The sequence below is a fragment of the Scyliorhinus torazame genome, chromosome 5 (genome assembly GCF_047496885.1).
Source record: "Scyliorhinus torazame isolate Kashiwa2021f chromosome 5, sScyTor2.1, whole genome shotgun sequence".
In the NCBI taxonomy this organism is placed as follows: Eukaryota; Metazoa; Chordata; class Chondrichthyes; order Carcharhiniformes; family Scyliorhinidae; genus Scyliorhinus; species Scyliorhinus torazame.
In genome coordinates, this window is record NC_092711.1 from 149,655,757 (window position 1) to 149,677,667 (window position 21,911).

Below are 21,911 nucleotides of genomic sequence, written 5' to 3' on the forward strand. Positions count from 1 at the left end.
CAGACTGCTGACCACTGCCCAATCAGGACTTCACATTGTGGGAGTGCAAGCAGACATTGTGTCGGCTGTTGAATAGTTGACCACAGAGCCGCAGGTCACATACTGCCGATCGGTGGCGGGGGACAAGCCGAGCAGCACGCAGAGGACAAGCATCAAAGCGGAGCTCCAAGCTGGGGCCACCACTGTCAGCATCATGCACCTACGTGGACATCCGCCGGTCCCAGTTCCCACCCCCCCCACCCAGGTGCGGTGACCAGCACACAACTCAGCCTTGCGCCGCCCCTCAAACACCGCAACCAGACGAGGACTGCCAGCAGCGGCATTCTTAAAAGCCAGGCCCGGTTATTCGGGACTTCTTCCCCCTTCGGGAACGCTGCAACCAATCACTTTGCGACCCTCCCGACTCCCACCCGTGGGTCGTGCCCCTGAGTTTGAAAAACCTGGCCTAGACCTTATGTATGCTTCCTTTTTCTTTTTGACTAGTCTCACAATTTCCCCTGTCATCCATGATTCCCTAATCCTGCCATTTCTGTCCTTCATTTTTGCAGGGTCATGCCTGTCCTGCACTCTAATCAACTGGTCTTTAAAAGATTCCCATATATCAATTGCGGATTTACCCTCAAACAGCTGCTCCCAATCCACATTCTCCAGCTCTGGCTGAGTTCTGGTATAGTTAGCTTTCCCCCAATTTTGCGCCCTCACTCGAGGACCACTCTTGTTCTTATCCATGCGTGTTCAAAAACTTATGGAATTATGATCACTATTCCCAATATGTTCCGCTACTGAAACTTTTATCACCTGGCCGGGCTCATTCCCCAATACCAGATCCAGTAAGGTCCCCTGCCTGGTTGGACTATCAACATTTCAAAAAACCCTCCTGGACAGACCTTACAAATTGCTCTGCATCCAAACCCCTGGGAGTCCAAGTCATTATGGGGGAAATAAAATCACCCACCACAACAACCCTGCTACTTTCACATCTTCCAGAATCTGACTATATATCTGTTCCTCTGTACCCCGCTGTTTGTTGGGAGGCCGATAGTACAACCCCAACATTGTGATTGCATCCTTCCTCTTTGTGAGTTCAACCCATAATGCCTCACTGCAGAATCCCTCCAAGATGTCCTCCTTCATCACAGCTGTGATGTTCCCTGACCAGTAGTGAAACTCCCCCACTCCTTCAACTACCCCCTCTGTCTCGTCTAAAAAATAGATATCCCACAACGTTAAGCTGCCAGTCCTGTCCTTCTTTTAATCATGTCTTCATAATAGCAACAATATCATAATTCCCCACATTAATCCAGGCTGTAAATTCATCCATCTTACCTGTTATACTTCTTGTGTTGAAGCAAACCCGCTCCAGCAGTAGTGCCACCACTCTGGCTATTGCTGCTGCTGTCATCTGATGGGCCATCTCCTCATCAGTATCCAAAAGAGCATACTTGTTGGAGAGGGGGCAGCCAGGGGACTCCTGCATTGACTGTCTGCCCTGTCTAACGGTCACCCATCTATCTTCCTGTACCTTGGGTGTGACCACATCTCTTTTACTTCTATCTATGACGCTTCCCGCCATTTGGCTGCTCTTTCTTACCTGCAGCTGCTGCTCAAACCGATCCATTTGTTCAGTCAGCAAGTGCAGCTGGATACACTTCCCCCAGATGTAATTGTCAGGGATGTTGTCAGCATCCATGATTGACCACGTCTCGCAGGTGGAACGCCAAGCTCCACCAACTGTCATGACTAACCCTCTGTTAAATATTAAATTACTTTAATAGATTGGAAAATATTCACGAGAACGTCCTCACCAATCAGCTGCCTTCTTAAATCCACACTCAGAAGAGTGTTTCTCGCAGGTTTGGTGCAGTCTCTCTCCCTATTGTTTTGGGTTTGAGGAGTGAGGGATGGAAACACTACAGCAATGTAATGTTTGGGCCTATTCCGTTCTTTGACAGTGGGTCCTCCTCAATCCCCTTCCAAGTTTCAGTGATTGCACTGATTTCTCCCAGAATGCTTCAGTACCACCCTGTTTGATGCTGCTCCTCTTGTTGAGTGCAAGGGTCCTTCTCCTCAATCACCAACTACACCTCCTCTGCATGGACCCCTGTGAACTTCTCATATACCCAGTTTCTATCCTTCGCAGATTGAAATTGATATCGACACTAAACTTTGCTTTACAAACCAATTCAAAATCGTCATCCATATCCGCGGCCTGTCTAGCCGTTTGAGCTCTGCTCTTCGATATGAGTTCTCACTACTCCGGGAAGTGAATCTTTAAATTCCTCCAAAATAATTATTTCCCAAAGTGCCACATCCGTTTGGTTTATTTTTAGTGCTCTTGTCCACCTATCAAAATTAGCTTGTTCAATTCTTTCCAAATCTATATGGGTCTGACCTGGTTCTTTTCTTAGATTTCCAAACTTCTGTCTGTAGGCTTCTGGCACCAGTTCATAGGTACTTAATATTGGTTTCTTCACCACATCATAATGCCCAGATACCTCCTCTGACAGTGAGACAAACACATCACTAGCTCTACCTGCAACCTTTATTTGAACAAGCACCACCCACGTCGTCTTTGGCCAATTCAATTGTTTAGCTACTTTCTCAAAGGATATAAAATAAGCTTCAAAGTCGTTCTCATCGACTCTTAGAAAGCCTTGGATATATTTAAACATGCCCCTCCTAAACCTTTGACTAGGGGGGATTTCTTTCTCAGCTCCTGCCTTGTCTCCAACATTTTTCATCATTGCTCTCTGAGAGAATCCAGGTCGGCCCCTGGCTGGCTCGCCAATTGATGGATCCCTGCGTCTATTCGGAACCCTGGATATGTGTCACCCCTTCTCAGGTCCCCAATAACAGAGATTCCAGACTGTGTTTCTCGCTAAAGATATTTGAAACTTTATTTGTCAGCTTATAGTGTCTACTGCTAAGCTCGATTTTCAGTACAAAATTCAGAAAGTTCCAACTCGCCCTGCAGCAAGCTAGTCTGATAGATTGTCTTTAGCAAATACAGATAGTTGAATTCAAAATACAATAATAGTTTTTGGTAATTCAGCTCCAAATCAAGATGCACAATACAAAATGACTGCGTGATTTAAAACAAAATAAAATGGTGATTTTGCAAAACAAGCAGAGAGAATAGGTTTTAGAAAATAGGTAAAAGTGATTCCGGAATGAATTTTCTCATTCCAACAATTGATTTTTAAGGAGATTACTATCTTAAAGTGTTGCCCTCTTTACAGCTGTGATTGGCTTTAACTAATTGATAATTCGCTCAATTCGACCACACTGTCTGTCTGTCAATTTAAGAGATAAATGATTTGGGGTAATTTTCCATAACATTGTCCGAGTGAAACACAATTCGCATCAGAACGTATCACTATGGGCTGACTTGGCATTACCATGGAAATGGAACTGGGATCTTAGCCCAGTTCTTTAACACAAAGGGTCTGTCTGCTATTTGAGCTTGTGGACTCTAGCAGTTTGTTCGATTGCAAATTCTGAAAATTAGGTCTTATCTGATCAATTCCCAGCTAGTCAGCTTTTCTCACTCTCATGGTTAATATGATTTCGGCAATTACTCTTAATGATCTCTTATTTAAACCTTTTATCTATCATCTCTAGCTAACTCAAAAGGTTGATTTCTATCACTCTCCTTCCAGTGCCAGTTTCTACAGTTCTCATTCTCTCTCCCGTTCGTGCCCTTCTCCCATGGTCAATCTCTCTCTCTCTTCCTTTGCTAATCTTTCCCTTTCCATTTCAATCTTATTCCTTTCCATTTCCAATTCATTTCCATTTCCCTTTGAAAAACTCTTTTTCTTTGGCTTCATTTGCCATCTCTATTTCTCTCAGTTTTTACAGCATTTCCAATTCTTTAATTTTTAATTTGATTTGAGCTAATTCTAATGGGTTAGACTATGATACTGTAAGTTTAGATATTGAACCATGGTTTGTATTATCTCTGCCTTCTTTGGCCCTTTTGGCAGAGTTAACTACAGTTCCTCTGCCAAACTCAAAAGCTTTGCTTTCGATTTCCCTTTTAAATCTTCCCGAGTGATTTCCTCCACCCCCAGGAGACCTTATAACAACTGCAAGGACCATCTCCAGTCACTCCCTATTCAATATTTCAAACCGGGAAAGGAGGCAATCGATCCACACACACCCACGGTCTTTAAGTTCGATAACCCCAAGCCAAACAAGGAATTATGCATAAGAATATCCCAACCACGAGCCCCAATTTGTTATGGACGCCTGGTCAGTTCTCACCAGTGGCTAAAATATTGGACCAGAACCTTTTAAAGTTTTAAGGTAGTGCGGAAAGATCGATTTGTTCCAGGAGTGATAATAAAATAAATAGGGCTTGGTTATTTTGTAAACAAACCTTATTAAAACAAAAATTATATTTAAACTTTTAAACTTCAATCCTAATATTAAAAGATTACATGTAGTTTCATAAACTTAATGCACTAGTTCCCATTAAACATAACTTTACATGAACATGCAGCTCTCGTTCCACTTGCACAAACAGGCAAAGGCGATACTTGCATTTAACAAAACAATTTTTATTCTGTTATGGACATTCGTTCATGACCCTTTACCAAAGACTGCCTCGGTGGCAACTTTCATAATAATAATCATCTTTATTAGTGTCACAAGTAGGCTTACATCAACACTCCAATGAAGTTACTGTGAAAAAGCTTTCTCAGTCTATTTCCTAAACCTCCGGCTGTAGCTGTTTAAAACACCATTCCTTCTCTCTCTCTCTCTAACTCCACCCAACCCCTCAAACACAGGTTTTCTGGTGTTTCCACACTTCAACTTATAACTGTTATTTTGGCTGATTTGATGGCCCACTCCCATTTATACAAAAGAACAGAGTTGTGCTGTTGGTATGCAACAAACCTCCCATTGATGGACAAAGAGGCCATCAGACTCTGCAATGGGCTAATTGCTAGTCAGACTGGAATGTCCCAAAGAACAATGGATCTGGGGCATCCCACAAACGGGTTTAAGTCTGACTGCAATAATCAAAGCAAAGTGGGAGGAAGAGCTGGGAGAAGTTATAGAGGAGGGGGTCTGGTGTGAGGTGCTCCGGAGAGTGAATGCCTCCACCTCATGTGCGAGGTTGGGGCTGATACAGCTGAAGGTGGTATATAGAGTACACCTCACGAGGGCGAGGATGAGACGATTTTTTGAAGGAGTAGAAGATGTGTGTGAACGTTGCGGGGGGGCCCCGCTAATCACGTTCATATGTTTTGGTCCTGTCCAAAGCTAGAGGAGTACTGGAAGGAGGTGTTTAGGGTAACTTCCAAGGTGATACGTGTGAAACTGGACCCAGGTCTCCGGGAGGCCATATTCGGGGTGCCAGCCAGGGTTGGAAACGGGTGCGGAGGCAGATATCATAGCCTTCGCCTCGTTGATCACCCGAAGGCGGATCCTGCTGGGATGGAGAGCAGCCTCTCCACCCTGTTCCCTGGCGTGGCAGGGGGACCTGTTGGAATATGTGACCCTAGAGAAGGTTAAGTTCGAATTGAGGGGAAGCTCGGAGGGGTTCTACAAGTCATGGGCACTATTTATTATGCACTTTCAAGAACTGGATAACATCGAACATTAGTTGGGGGGGGGGGGGGATGGGTTGGGGGGAGGGGGGGATGTATATATTAAAGATGACTATGGGTAATCCCTGATTCCTTTTTGTCATTTGTTTATGTAAACATGCGGGGTGATGTTTGGGGGTTGGTGGGAGGATGGGATCGTTGTTATTGTTATGGGGTTTGACATATTTGTTGTTGATTATTGTTTGTTGTTGGTGGGTGTAAATTCGGGAGAAAATGTGAAAAAGGAGGAGAATAAAAGTATTTAATTTTTTTAAAAGTCTGACTGCAACAATGTAGCTCGGCCAGGTGTGGGTGTATCCCTCTGACTGTGCAGGCAGGTTTTTTTCCCCTCCGTCTGTTCAACCCCTAAATTGCCTGCTACATTGGGGTCTCATTTCTGAACCGAGTTTCCTAATATCCCCCTCGCGTGACAGATGAGAAAGCTCTCGAAACACAATAATATCTCAGCTGGGATTGAAGCTAACCCCCCACAAAGACAACCTTTAAAATCTAACTGCAGCTGTCTTCCAGGCATAGAAAGATTAAATTAAGCCTACCTAAAACTATACTAATGTTCACCCAAACAATAAAGGTCTTTTTGTTTCCAAACACTCCCAGTGTCAAAGAGCATCAGGCCACTGGGCACAAAAATGTGGGCCCGGCCAGTCCAGCAGAAAGAAACCCTCCGACCCTCCCACTTTACCCACTCTCAGAATGAACAGGGTTCAGTTCTGGATGTGATTAACAGCAGCAATATCAGCAGACATCACAATCCCTGTCATCACTTGTGAACTTGCTGGTGCCTCAGCAGATGGAATGACCAAGTGAATCCCTTCCCACACACGAAACAGGTGAATGGCTCTCCCCGGTATGAACTCTCTGGTGTCTCCTCAGTGTGGATGACGTTTTAAACCTCTTTGTGCAGTGAGAGCAGCCGAACGGTCTCTCCTCAGTGTGAATGCGCTGGTGGATCATCAGTACCTTAGAGCTTTTGAAATCCATCCCACAGTCAGAGCATTTAAAGGGTCTCTCATGGGTGTGAGTGACATTGTGGCTCAGCAGGGTCGATAAGTCACCAAAACTCTTCCCACAGACGGTACAGGTGAATGGTCTCTCCCCAGTGTGAACCCGCTGGTGTGTCCGCAATGTGGATGACATTTTAAACCTCTTTGTGCAGTGAGAGCAGCTGAATGGTTTCTCCTCAGTGTGAATGCGCTGATGGGACAACAGATCCTCAGAACCTTTGAAGGCACTCCCACAGTCAGAGCATTTAAAGGGTCTCTCATTGGTGTGAGTGACTTTGTGTCTCAGCAGGGTCGATGAATAACCAAATCCCTTCCCACAGTCGCTGCAGGTGAATGGCCTATCCCCGGTGTGAACCTGCTGGTGTCTCCGCAATGTGGATGACCTTCTAAACCTCTTTGTGCAGTGAGAGCAGCTGAACGGTCTCTCCTCAGTGTGAATGTGCTGGTGGATCATTAGTACCTTAGAGCTTTTGAAATCCATCCCACAGTCAGAGCATTTAAAAGGTCTCTCATTGGTGTGAGTGACATTGTGTCTGACCAGGCTGGATGATTGAATGAATCCCTTCCCACACACAGAGCAGATGAAAGGCCTCTCTCCCGTGTGAATTCGGCAGTGTCTATGCAGGGCGGGTAAGTGTGCGAATCCCCTCCCACAGACAGAGCACGTGAATGGCCTCTCTCCAGTGTGAATTCGCTGGTGTGTCTGGAGGGTAGCTAAGTGAGTGAATCCATTCCCACACACAGAGCAGATGAATGGCCTTTCCCCGGTGTGAACCCGCTGGTGTGCCTGCAGGTTGGATGACTGAATGAAACTCTTCCCACACACAGAGCATCTGAATGGCTTCTCACCTGTGTGAATTCGCCTATGTGACAGCAGGTGGGCTAGCTGACTGAATTCCTTCCCACACTGAGAGCAGGGGAACGGCCTCTCCCCTGTGTGAAATCGCTGGTGTGTCTGCAGACTATGTAACTGAGTGAATCCTTTCCCACATTCAGTGCAGGTGAATGGTTTCTCCCCGGTGTGAACTCGCTGGTGTCGCCGCAGGCTGGATGAATCATTGAATCCCTTTCTGCACTTCAGGCAGCTGAATGGCCTAGTCCCAGCATGACTGCGTTGGTGGGTTTTCAACTGAGACGAGTACCTAAATCCCTTCCCACAGTCCTCACAAGTCCACCCTTTCTCCATGGTGCAGGTGCCCTTGTGTCTCCAGACCAATCAGTTGAAGTCTTACACGTGTACGGTCTCTGCCCACTGTGAATGGTGCAATGTTTTTTCAGGTTGTGTAACTGGTTACAGCTCTTTCCACAGTCAGTGGAACACTCTCACTCAGGTGTTTGAGTGTGTCTCGGTGCTTTTCCAGTCACACTGATGGTTCAAGCCTTCTGAAGCAGACAGAACGGACAAACACTTATCCTTCCAGGTTTAAAAAACAAGAATATTCTGCACCCGAGTGCCTGAGTAATGCAGTCAGATTTTGATGTGAATTTGGGTTTGAGATTTCTGTATGTGAATCCTCACCTTCTGATATCCTGTAAAAGATTACAGAAAGACATCACTGTCAGCACAGGATAGAAATTAAGAAGACAATTCAAGTTTGTATTCAACAATTGTTACTCTCTCTTTCCCCAAAAGCTCTAAATCTGCATCCCACACACTCTCCTTCCATTCTCACTCTGCTATATCTAATGTTCATTCACCCTCCCAATTCTCCTGAAGGTGCTGATTCAGGCTGATTGACAGATCCGTGCTCACTGCTTCTGGTCCAGAACACAGAGGCCTCAAAATCTTCATGTAGGCTGCCAGACAGACGTATGTCTATATTACTGGACTAAAAATGTGTGTAATATACAGACAGGATTTATTTTCCTTTAGTTGCTGCAAGTCACCAATTACCCCCCAGAATGTGAAAAGCAATGGAAAGGAGGAAACATTGATTTCCTCCCAGAAGGGGTGGCACAATAGCACAGTGGTTAGCACTGTTGTTTACCAGCGCCAGGGTCCGTGGTTCGATTCCCGGCTTGGTCAGTCTCTGTGGAATCTGCACGTTCTCCCAGTGTTGCATGGGATTCCTCCGGGCGCTCCCGTTTCCTCCCACAGTCCAAAGATGTGCAGGTTAAGTGGACTGTCCATTCTAAATTGCCCTTAATGTCCAAAAATGGTTAGGTGGGATTACTGGGTGACGGGGATAGGATGGAGGTGTGGGGCTTAAGTGGAGTGCTGCTTCCAAGGGCCGGTGCAGACTTGATGGGCCGAATGGCCTCCTGCACTGGAAATTCTATGTTGCACAGAGGAGGAAGTTTCAATCTGGAGCTAATTAGGCAACTTCCGCATTGTGACGTCATTATGGAGCCCTGCCTGAATCATCCAATAGCAATCACCCTGCTCCGCGGTGACGTCTCCGGGCTCTCGTGCCCTGATCATCTGCTCACCCCCACCCGTTTCCCCGCTCCCTGCACCTCCTCCAGGCAACCGGCTCCGGCCAAAGCGAGAAGCCGCTTCGTGATCTCTCTCTCTCTCCCCTCGGCTCAGGGCTGCGCATGTCCAAGGAGAGAGGCAGCTGCGCATGTGCAGGGGAGTACACCTCTGCTGACCTTACTGCTGAGGTGTTGACCAATGGGAAGTTAGGAGAACCGGAAGAACTCTGCTCCTCCGCCAATCAGAGCTCCCCCATTGTCTCAATGCGGAAGCTGGACATGGAGGTTTGTGCCGAGCAAAGCTGTTGTTCCTCCAACCCTGAATGAGCTTCACAGACTGAAACGTCCTCCTGTCTCCAACATCTGTGAGTAAAACACTTTATTTTCTCCCACTTTCCATTTCTTTTCTCATTCTGACCTTCAATTGGTCACTTGCAGCAACTGAAGGGAAAGGAAGTGAATCCAGGGAGGGCGCAGACTCTGCAAAGCTTGGCCCAGGTCTCTCTCCCCCTTAAAGACATTAACATATGTCTACTGTTCTTATATGGAATGTATTAGATGTATTACTGATGGTTCTGTAATAAAATTAATGTATTATTATTTCTAGTTTTGTAATATAGTACTGTAGCTACATTATATATTTCCAGTGATACAGTCATTGCAGCACTGACAGAATCCATTTGGGAACTCAAGTCAATGCTGACTCTCTGTACAGCAATCCAGTCAGTCCCATTCCCCCTCGATATCCCTGTTCCCCTGAAAGTCTATTTTCTTCTTCAATTCCATTTTCAATTCTTGATCATCTTGACTTCCACTACCCATGTGGGCAGCGAGTTCCCGGTCATGACCACTCCATGACTGAATAAAATTCTTCCACAGAATCTCCCCACCTCTAATCAGTAAATATACTTAGATGGAGAGCCTCTACTCTTGTGCAGGTTGTAGTGAGTTTAGATTTGTTGATCAGCATCAATCAGCACCTTCAGGAGAATTGGGAGGGGAAGGAAGTGAATCCAGACTGTATATTACACACACTTATCGTCCAGTAACATAGACATCTATCTGTCTGGCAGCCTCTGTGTCCAGGACAGCAAACAGTGAGCATGGATCTGTCAATCAGCCTGAATATGCAGCGTCAGGAGATTTGGGAGGGTGAATATTAGATACAGCAGAGTGCGAATGGAGGGAGAGTGTGTGGGATGGAGATTGAGAGCATTTGGGGGAAAGAGAGAGGAAAGAATGTTTGATAGAATTGTCTGTTCTGAATTTCTATTCTGCACTGACAGTGATGACGTTTGTAAACATCTTTTGCAGGATGTTAGATCGGAAGGAGTTTGAAGCCGGTATCTCAAACTAAACATCAAGTTAAGAATTGACAGTCACTTAATTCTCAGGAAATGAATATCATTGGCCGTTGAATCTGGAACAAAAAATTTTAGCTAATTTTGAATGCTTCAAGAGATTTTAAACATCACTTCCAGTCCACTGACTGTGGAAAGAACTTTAACCTGTTACACAGCCTGAAAAAATACTATACTATTCACAGCAGGTGTACACATGAAGGGGCTGTTTAGTACACTGGGCTAAATCGCTGGCTTTTAAAGCAGACCAAGGCAGGCCAGCAGCACGGTTCAATTCCCGTACCAGCCTCCCCGAACAGGCGCCGGAATGTGGCGACTAGGGGATTTTCACAGTAACTTCATTTGAAACCTACTTGTGACAATAAGTGATTTCCATTTCATTTCACATGTTCTGTGTGTGGACAAGGCATCAACTGATCGTCAAACGTGGAGAGACAGAAGATCACCTAGACCATGGCGAAACCATGGAAATGTGGGGACTGTGGAAAGGGATTCACAGCCCCTTATGAACGCAGTCACACTGGAGCGAGGCCATTCCTCTGCTGTGAATGTGGGAAAGGATTCACTCGGATAGCCCACCTGCAGACACACCAGAAAATTCACACTGGCGAAAGGCCATTTACCTGCACTGTGTGTGGGAAGGGATTCAGTCAGTTACCCAACCTGCTTAGCCACAATGTCACTCACACCAATGAGAGACCCTTTAAATGCTCTGACTGTGGATGTAGTTTCAAAAGCTCTCAGGTATTGATGATCCACCAGCGCATTCACACTGAGGAGAAGCCGTATAGCTGCTCTCACTGCACAAAGAGGTTTAGAACGTCATCCGACCTGATGAAACACCAGCGGGTTCACACCGGGGAGAGGCCATTCGCTTGCTCCGACTGTGGGAAAAGATTCACTCGGTCATCCCACTTGCTGAAACACAATGTCACTCACACCAACGAGAGACCCTTTAAATGCTCTGACTGTGGGAATGGGTTTAAAAGCTCTCAGGTACTGATGGAACACCAGCGCATTCACACTGAGGAGAGACCGTTCAGCTGTTCTCACTGCACAAAGAGGTTTCAAACATCATCCACACTGCGGAGACACCAGCGGGTTCACACCGGAGCGAGTCGATTCAGCTGCTCTGATTGTGGGAAGAGATTCCGTGATTCATCTGCCCTGTTGACACATCATCGAGTCCACACTGGAAAGAAGCCATTCACCTGCTCTCACTGTGGGAAGGGATTCACTCAGTCGTCCAACATGCTGAGACACAAAAGGGTTCACAAGTGATGACAGGTTGGATTCTGCTGTTATTCCCGCTGTTAATCACATCCAGGACTGAACCTGGAGTGGGTGGAGGGATTTGCCCCCTCGTCAACTCCTCCTGGTGCTCGGACGTGACGATCCTGGCGAACTACTGCTCCCCGGACCTTGAATACCTGACTATGAAGTGCCGTCCATACTACCTTCCACGGAGTTCACTTCTGCCATCGTCACGGCGGTCTACATCCCACCCCAGGCGGAAGTGAAGAAGGCGCTTGATGAATAACAATGAAACCGAATACCCAGAGGCCTTGTTCATCATGGTCGGGGACTTTAACCAGGCCAACCTCAAGAGTGTACTGCCAGAATTCCACAAACACATCTGTCCCGACAGGGACCCCAACATCCTTGACCACTGCTAGACAAACATCAAGGGCGCCTGATGATCCATCCCCGGACCACACTTCGGAAAATCGGACCACAAGATGGTGCTCCTTCTCCCCGCATACAAGCAGAAACGTAAGCAGAGAATCCGGTTCCGAGGCAACAGAAGAGCTCCTACGTGACTGCTTGGAGTCAGTGGACTGGTCCATATTCAACAACTCAGCAGCCAACCTAAACGAGTATGCCAGCACCATCACAGACTTCATCAGCAAGTGTGCAGAAGATTGTGTGTCAAAGAAGGTTGAATGTATGTTACCCAACCAGAAACCATGGTTTAACCAGGAGATTCGTTCCCTACTGAAGGCCACGTCTGAGGCGTTTAAGACCGTTAACCCTGACCTATACAGGAAATCTAGGTATAACCTTATCTGCGATGCCAAGTGACAATACCAGACTAAACTATAACTAAAGAAAGCACAACAGCGCCTATAATTCCTCAGGAAACTAAGGCAATTCAGCATGTCCACCATTGCATCCTATCTGGCTGCATCACATCCTGGTATGGCAACTGCTCGGCCCAAGACCGTTAGAAACTAAAGAGAGTCGTGAACATAGCCCAGTCCATCACGTGAACCCGCCTCCCATCCATTGATTCTGTCAGCACCTCCCACTGCCTTGGTAAAGTGAGCAGCATAATCAAAGACCCCCTCCCACCAGCCTTATTCTCTCTTCCATCAGGCAGGCGATACAAAAGTCTGAAAACACACACTAACAGATTTTAAAACAGCTTTTTTCCCGATGTTACCAGACTCCTGAATGACCCTCTTATTGACTGAACTGGTCTCCACGCATCTTCTCCACTGAGCAGCACGACACTTCGTATCCTTCAACCTGTGTCTATGTATTTAAATTGTGTATTTATTGTTGTCCTACCTTTTTTCATGTATAGAATTATCTGTCTGTACTGTACGCAGAACAATACTTTTCACTGTACCTTGGTGCATGTGACAATAAATCTAAATCAAATCAAATCAAACCATGTTAACCCTGACACTTGGTGAAGTGGGAGAGTCGGAGGGTTTCTTTCTGCTGGACTGGCCGGTCTCACGATTTTGCCTCCAGTGGGCTGATGCTCTTTGAGCCTGGGAGAGCACATTTCCACTGAAATGATCCACAAAAGCTGATGAAGGACATTTCTTTTATCCTGAATAATAAACCGTGTTTCCCCCCCACTACAGGTAGATGTAAAATAAATACATTTGTCTCGGTTCCATTGAGTCTACAGCATAGGGCCAGGCCAGTCGGCTCAATTGGTCTATGTCAGTATTTATGCTCCACATGAGCCTCCACCCAGCCCTCTTCATCTCCCCCATCAGCATATCCTTCTATTCCTTTCTCCCTCATGTATGTATCTAGCTTCCCCTTCAATGTATTCATAGAATCATAGAATTTACAGTGCAGAAGGAGGCCATTCGGCCTATCGAGTCTGCACCGGCTCTTGGAAAAAGCACCCTCCCAAGCCCATAACCCAGTAACCCGACCCAACACTAAGGCAGTTTTGGACACTAAAGACAATTTATCATGGCCAATCACCTAACCTGCACATCTTTGGACTGTGGGAGGAAACCAGAGCACCCGGAGGAAACTCACGCAGGCACGGGGAGAACGTTCAGACTCCATACAGACAGTGACCCAAGCCAGGAATCGAACCTGGGACCCTGGAGCTGTGAAGCAATTGTGCTAACCACTGTGCTATCGTGCTGCCCTAATTCATGCTGTTCACCTCAACCACTCGCTGTGGTAGTGAGTTCCACATTCTCACCACTCGCTGGGTAAAGAGGTTTGTCATGAAATCCCTATTGGATTATTGAATCCCTTCATACTCTTAAAGGCTTCCATCCGGTCACCCTTCAGTCTTCTCTTTTTTTTATTTGTTCATTACGAGATGTGGGCATTGCTGACTAGACCAGCAGTTATTGCCTGCCCCTACTGGATCTTGAGAATGTGGTGTGAGCCGCAGGCTTGAGCACGTGTGTTGTAGGTGCACCCACAGTGTTGTTAGGCAGGGAGTTGGACTATCAGAGATATGAGGGAATTAGGCCATTCGGCTCATTGAGTCTGCTCTACCATTCGATCCTGGCTGATCTGTTCCTCATCCCCATTCTCCTGCCTTTTCCCTGAGCCCTTTATTAATCACGAACACCAGATTTGTGCTGGAGGTGCTGTTACCGACAGGGCTACAGCCCCAGGTCTGGAAGGTGGAATTAAACAGAATAATTATTTCTGAGAACATAGGAACTCGGAGCAGGAGTAGACAATTTAGCCTCTCGAGCCTGCTCCACTGTTCAATATGATCGTGGCTGATCTCATCATGACCTCAACTCCACCATCCTGCCCATTCTCCACAACCCTCCAACACATTATTGATTAAAAAATCTGTATAACTCCTCCTTAAATTTACTCACTGTCCCAGCATTCTCCGCAGTCTGGAATAGCGAATTGCACAGATTCACGACCCTTTGCGAGAAGTAGTTTCTCCTCATCTCTGTTTGAAATTTGCTGCTCCTAATCCTGAGACTATAACCTCACGTTCTAGAATGCCCCACCAGAGGAAGCATCTGCTCCACGTCTACTTTATCCATACCTTTGGTCATCTTGTGTCCCTCAATTTGGTCTCCCCTCATTCTTCTAAACTCTAGAGAGTATCGGTCAAAACTGCTCAATCTCTCTTCATAAGACAAACCCCTCATCTCTGGAATCAATCTAGTGAATGTATGTGGTGGCATTGGAGACAGTACAGAGGAGGTTCACCAGATTGATTCCGGGGATGAAAGGGATTAAGTATGAGGAGAGATTAAACAGTTCGGGTTTACGCTCGCTTGTGGTTAGAAGGGTGCAAGGGGATCTGATCCAGGTGTATAAAATACCAAAAGGGATTGATAAAGTAAACCAAGACCAAATGTTCCCCCTTGTGGGGCAATCTAGAACGAGAGGTCACAGATATAGGTTGAGAGTCGGTAGATTTGGAACTGAGATGAGGAGGAACTACTTCTCACAGAGGATGGTGAATTTGTGGAACTCGCTGCCCATAGTGCAGTGGAATCTGAATCATTAAATGGTTTCAAGAAGCAGATAGATATATTTCTGATTTTATTTTTTAAAAAAAGATTAAAGGGATCTGGGAAAAGATAGGGAAGTGGATTTGAGACCAGGAAGAGATCAGCCATGATCTGATTGAATGGCGGAGCAGGCTCGAAGGGCTGAATTGCCTACTTCTGCTCCTAATTTCTACGTTCCTAGGAACATCCTCTGAGCTGTCTCCAATGCCACTACATCTTTCCTCAAATAAGGGGACCAAAACTGTGCACAGTACTCCATGTGTGGTTTCACCAATGCCTTGTACAGTTGCAACAACACTTCCTTACCTTTATGCTCTGTGCCTTTAGCTATAAATGTCAACATTCCATTCACTTTCTTTACTACCAGCTGTACCTGCATGCTAGTTTTCTGTGAATCATTAATGAGGACACCCAGATCCCTCTGCACCGGAGCACCCCGAAGTCTCTCTCCATTTAGATAATAAGTTGTGTTTCCATTTTTCCGACCAAAATGCATGACCTCACACTTATCCACATTAAACTCCATCTGCCACATTTTGACCCACTTACCTGACCTATCTATATCCATTTGTAAGGTTCTTATTCCCTCATTGCAACTTACTGTCCCACCTATTTTAGTGTCATCTGTAAATGTGGCTACAAAACCATCTAACTCTGTCTCCAAGTCGTTGATATAGATTGTAAATAGTTGAGGCTCAAGGACTTCCCTGTGGCACTCCACTTGTTACATCTTCCCACCCAGAAAAAGACACATTCATCCATATTTTCTGTCTTCTGTCCGTCAGCCAATCTTCTATCCAAGCTAATAAATTACCCCTAATCCTGTGTGATCGAACCTTGTTCATTAACCTTCTTCACAGCACTTTATCAAATGTCTTTCGGAAGTCCAGAGATACTACATCTTCAGGATCCCCATAATCCACTTGGCTTCTTACATCTCCGGAGACCTCGAGCAAATTAGTCAAACATGATTTACCCTTCATAAAACCATGCTGACTCTGATGGATTGTGTTTTGACTTTCCAAATGTCCTGATATTACTTCCTTAATAATGTTCTCGGATTTTCACCTCGCGACAGTGAAAAACGGCGATTTGCTTCCAAGTCAGGATGATGTGGGGCTCAGAGGGGAATTTGCGGATGATGGGGTTCCCATGTGTCAGTAGCTCTTGTCCTTCTCGAGGTGGCAGAGGCCGTGGGTTTGGAAGTTGCTGGTGATACAGCCATGGTGAATTCCTGCAGTGAATCTTGTCGGTGGTACACACACTGCTGCCACTGTGTGATGGTTGTGGAGGGAGTGAGTGTTGAAAGTGTTAGATTGGTCCCAATCAAGTGGTCTGCTTTGTACTGGATGGTGTCGGGCTTCCTGAATGTTGATGGAGCCGCACTCATCCAGACAGTAAGAATAATCCATCACACCCCTGACCTGTTCTTTGCAGATGGTGGACAGGGTTTGGGGATTGAGGAGGTGAGTTCCTTGCTGCAGGATTCTCAGCCTCTGACCTAGTCTTGTAGCCACAGTATTGATATGGTTGGTTCAGTTCAGCTTCTGAGTGAATTGAATTGACTGAAGATTGCCGTCTGAGAGGTTGGGGACCTCAAGAGGAGATCGAGATGGATCATCAATGCGGCACCTCTGGCTGAAGATTGTTGCGAATGCTTCAGCCTTGTCTTTGATATTGAAGTGCTGGGCTTCCTCATCATTGAGGATGGGGGTATTTGTGCAGCCTCCTCCTCCTGTTAGTTGTCCATCACCATTCCCAATGGGTGTGACAGGAGTGCAGCGCTTAGATCTGATCCCTTGGTTGTAGGATCTCTTAGCCCTTTCTGTCAAAGATTGCTTTTGTTGTTTGGCAGGTAAGTCATCCTCTGTTATCACTTCACCAGGTTGACACCTCACGTTCAGGTATGGCTGGTGCTGTTCCTAGTATTGCCTCTTGCACTCTTCATTGAACCGGGTTCATTCCCTGGCTTGATTGTAATGGTAGAGTGGAGATATTCCCGGCCATGAGATTGCAGATTGCGATTTAATTCAATTCTGCTGCTGATGGTCCACAGCATCTCATGGATGCCCAGTTATGAGTTGCTCAATCTGTTTGAAATCTATCCCATGTAGCACAGTGGTAGTGCCACACAACACAATGTTGGGGGGTGGGGGGGGCATTATTCTCCATGTGAAGATCATACTTTGCTCAAGAACCATGTGGTGATTACTCCTCCCAATGCTGTCACAGACAGATCTATTTGTGATAGGCAGGTTGGTGATTTAAGGGGCTGGTTTAGCACACTGGGCTAAATCGCTGGCTTTGAAAGCAGACCCAGGCAGGCCAGCAGCACGGTTCAATTCCCATACCAGCCTCCCTGAACAGGCGCCGGAATGTGGCGACTAGGGGATTTTCACAGTAACTTAATTTGAAACCTACTTGTGACAATAAGCGATTTTCATTTCTTTTTCATGGTGAGGATGAAGTTCAGGAGGTTTGTCACTCTTGTTGCTTCCCTCACCACCTGCTGGAGGCCCAGTCGAGCAGCTATGTCCTTTAGTACTCAGCCAGCTCACTTAGAAGTGAAGCTACTGAGACAATGATGGACATTGGAATCCCCCACCCAGAATACATTGTGTCCTTGACTCAAAGTGATGTTTAGCATTAAGGAATATTGATTGACCAGCGGGATGGGGCAGTAGGTGATAATCAGCAGGAGGTTCCCTTGCCCATATTTTACCCAATGTCACGAGACCTCTTGGAGTCCAGAGTCAATGTTGAGTACTTCCAGGGTCACTCCCTCCCCTGTGTACACTGTGCTGCTGTGTACACAGATCCCACTGTCCACACAAATTGCTGAACCCGAAGGGAAAAAGCAACATTTTTTTTTGAAAATAAATTTAGATTACCCAATTATGTTTTCCAATTTAGGGGCAATTTAGCATGGCCAATCCACCTACTCTGCACATTTTTGGGTTGTGGGGGCGAAACCCATGCAGACACTGGGAAAATGTACAAACTCCACACGGACAGTGACCCAGAGCCGGGATCAAACCGGGGACCTCAGCGCCGCGAGGCAGCTGTGCTAACCACTAGGCCACCGTGCTGCCCAGAAAAAGCAACATGACGGAATTTCCTCTCAAAGTCCAATTCCTCACAGGCAGCTCTCAAAATCCAGATAGATCGCCGGCAATCAGCAGTGTGGTTCCTGACCAAGTTTTTAAAAACAATAATTTAGATTACCCAATTCATTTTTCCAATTAAGGGGCAATTTAGCCTGGCCGATCAACCTAGGCTGCACATCTTTGTGTTGTGGGGGCGAAACCCATGGAAACACGGGGGAATGTGCAAACTCCACACAGACAGTGACCCAGAGCCGGGATTGAACCTGGGACTTCAGCGCCGTGAGGCAGCTGTGCTATCCAGTAGGCCACCGTGCTGCCCGGAAAAAGCAACATGACGGAATTTCCTCTCGAAGTCCAATTCCCACAGGCAGCTCTCAAAATCCAGATGGATCGCCAGCAATCAGCAGTGCGGTTCCTGACCAAGTTAATCAGACCTCAGATATGGAAAACCTTTGAAGCTGTCACAAATCCTATCCCTTAACCAAGGACATGGACATGGGAAAACTGGAAAGACTGTGACTTGGGAAAGAAGATCTCTTGGGAAGGTTCAACCAATAGTAAAATGGATTTTGTTGACAAGAGCATTGGGACTCTCGAGCAAGCTGAACTTTAAAACCTCATTGTCACATTGGGTTAGTTTTGTTTAGGGTTAAGCTGATAGTTTTGCCAAGGTGATATGTTTCATTGTAAAATGGGAAAAAGAGAAACCATGATCTGTACAATGTGTAATCAGGTCCTTGTTACAGTGTTTATAATGTTCAAATGTGTTGTAGCATGAAAGGATTCTGAAAACATGCTTACTTCGGGAAGCTTTATTCCTTGGGGATGGGGGGGCATGTGATGACCCTTGTACTCTGGGGAAAATACCTTTAATAATAATTTAATAGTAAAATTAATAATTATTATTAGTATTGTTTTATTATTATTTTGGGAAAAGACCTTTAAGACCTAAAGTGAAACTGGAGATTCTTCTGAAGGAGAGGAATTGATTTCCTGGTTCTGAGGTCATCAGTTCCAAGAAATGACCAGGAATGAAAAGCTAAAGAAGCAAAGACTGAATAGACAGATAATCGTGTATTCAGTTACACTTTCCATCCGACTGAACCAGGTTTGGTTGCTGGGGGGTAAAGGACAGACACATTTAATAAGGGAACCTGCAGTTCAAAACAGAGCGTGGAGCTTCCAACAGGTCTGGGTATTGAAGCAGTGCACTGAGAATACAGCAAGGACTGTGTTACATCATGTGTTACACAGTTGGAAAGGACGGCTAGCTGAAGTCTAGGAGAGCAGGGGGTTGTGGATTGGATAAGACCACTTGCTTCTATTTTAGTTATGCGAAATCCAACCATACTGTTTAAAGAGATCCAAAAATTGAGTTTCTGGGGACATAAGAAAGTCACAATCCGAAAGAGAGAGCATTTACAGACGTGCAGTTTGTTGGTGTTCACAATATTCACGGACCTTGGATAGAATTCGGCTGTTGGTGGAAGTGACTCAAAGGCCAAGTCCATTGGGTGGGAAGTGAGGGATCCGACATTGCAGAGTGAGATTGGGAAGACTGAGATTGTCCATGGTGCAACATTTCTACAGGAAGTAATGTGAAGGCTCATAACGACGTGAGATGTATCTTTGTTGTACTGACTATTAAAGTGAAATTTCTCTTGTTCTGTGAAATATCCAGTCCCTGTTAATTCATGTTTGTGTCGATTTTAGTTGGTTTGTGACAGTGAAAGTTTGAAAATGTGAAATTGTGTCCTTTGGTTTTCTCTCCATTGGAGATTCCTTTCATTTAATAAGTTATCAATCTCTACAGAGACAGAGTCATTAGGGCAGTGGAGGAGGCCATTCTACCCATCGGGTCCATGCTAACCCTCTGTAAATCATCCATTCAGTCCCATTCGCGCCTTCTATCCCCGTACCCCTGTGAGTTTATTGCCCTCAAGTCCCCATCCAATTTCCTTTTGATATCTGGGAAAGGTGGGAGGAACCAAAGGAAATCCAGTTTAATCTGGCACATCTGTTTATTATTAAGACCTGGAAGATAATAAGGTGTTTACTTAATAAACAAGTCAAACCTGGATCAGGTCAATAAAATGGGGACATTCAATGGGTTTGTTGTGTATCTGAGATGATGAAGCTTTATGTAAACACGTTAAAATCTTTGAGTGAGAGAGAGAGACACAAACATTAGAACTGGTCCCAGTCCCCATTGAAACGCCAATAAACATGAAGATTAATTAGAGAATCTCCACTCAGGCTGATCTGCATCTCGACTCCGTGCTCCTGTCTTTGCTGCTCTTTGCACAGGGTTGGGTCGATGAGGGGCAGAAGCTGGTGAGGTGAGACTGGGGAGGGGAACCACAGCCAAATAACGCGAACCGTGCAGGAGGCAGGTCGTCCTCCGAAACCTACCCACCCAGAAGGAGGAGAGCATCCTGAAATGTAACAATAATTCTGTCAGTTCGTGGCTAACTAGGCAATATGTTGTGATGAGGTTTGAGAAATAGACCCTGGGCAGACTAGTTCACTAAAGCTCCCACATTGATTCTATCCAACAGTCACAGCGACCTCTAATGTTGGAAAATGGGTGTAACCCTGTTTGGATGCTGCCGTCAAAGGATGCTTGATAAGTCGATGCAGAACTTCTTTACAATAATAATCTTTATTAATGTCACAAGGAGGCTCACATTAACATTGCAATTAAGTTACTGCAAAAATCCCCTCGTCGCCATACTCCGGCACCTGTTCGGGTACATTGAGGGTAAATTTAGAATGTCCAATTCACCAAACAACACATCTTTCAGGACTCGTGGGAGGAAACCAGCACACCCGGAGGAAACCCACGCAGACATAGGGAGAACATGCAGACGCCTCACAGTGACCCAAGCCGGGAATCAAACCTGGGTCCCTGGCACTATGAAGCAATGGTGCTAACCACTGTGCTACTGTGCCGTTTGTAGATGGTGAATGGGGTGCTGATCCAGTGTCTGCTTTGTCTTGTATAAAACAAACTCTACGATTTGAGTAAGACTGATAATTAAGCACTTTTAAGAATTGATTAAAACCTATTAAATTTAACTAATCCAGCCCATTTGAAAAAAAAGATCTGCTCTTCACAGATATATTGGGACAAATTACAGGAGATATTTGTAGTTGAATTGAATACCTTGACTCTTCACACGGATACCTGGCTGACAAGAGGCACTGATTGGACAATAGCTGGAAACAATGAGCTGAAATGTTTTTCCAGGAGTGAAACTGTTTCTCTTTAACCCGGAATCGACTATGGGAGAGTTAAAGGGAATACCAGGCTAAATTACATTGAATATACAACATAGAAACAGCCCAACCAATCCATGCCAGTGTTTGTACTTCACTTGAGCTTCCTCTCATGCTTTCCCATCTGACTCTATCAATGTATCCGTCTGTTCATTTCTCCCTCATGTGCTCAACCAGCTTCCCCATAAATATATCGATGATATTCACCTCCACCAATCCCTGTGGTAGCAAGTTCCACATTCCCACCACTCTCTGGGGAAGAAGATTGTCTTGAGTTCCTGATTAGATTCTCTCACATTGATAGCCTCTAGTTTTTCTCTTACCCTTACAAGTGAAAACATTTTCCATGTGTATCAAAATCTTTCATACTTTA

At 45.6% G+C, this 21,911-nt stretch overlaps 1 protein-coding gene and 1 long non-coding RNA gene across 5 annotated transcripts; one reads left to right on the forward strand and one right to left on the reverse strand.

Moving 5' to 3' along the window:
• Positions 1-4,538: 4,538 nt before the first annotated feature.
• On the reverse strand, positions 4,539-9,156 carry LOC140420052 (uncharacterized). 4 transcript variants are annotated; one of them, XM_072504069.1, is made up of 2 exons: positions 9,050-9,156; positions 4,539-8,149 (listed from the first exon to the last, which is right to left on the reverse strand). In XM_072504069.1, exon 2 carries the CDS (start codon positions 7,803-7,805, stop codon positions 6,399-6,401), a length of 1,407 nt encoding a protein of 468 aa, XP_072360170.1. In that variant the 5' UTR covers positions 7,806-8,149; positions 9,050-9,156; the 3' UTR covers positions 4,539-6,398. The 4 variants fall into 4 exon arrangements, with proteins under 4 accessions (XP_072360170.1, XP_072360172.1, XP_072360171.1 ...); XM_072504071.1 differs by having other exon boundaries at positions 9,077-9,146; XM_072504070.1 differs by having other exon boundaries at positions 9,056-9,146.
• Positions 8,990-15,184, forward strand: LOC140420053 (uncharacterized). Its single transcript, XR_011946165.1, has 2 exons — positions 8,990-9,399; positions 10,349-15,184. It is a non-coding gene; the product is annotated as an uncharacterized lncRNA (long non-coding RNA).
• Positions 15,185-21,911: the final 6,727 nt, after the last annotated feature.

Excerpts from the sequence above, each read along its gene's own strand:
- LOC140420052 (XM_072504069.1), bottom strand. The coding sequence starts at position 7,805 with ATGGAGAAAGGGTGGACTTGTGAGGACTGTGGGAAGGGATTTAGGTAC.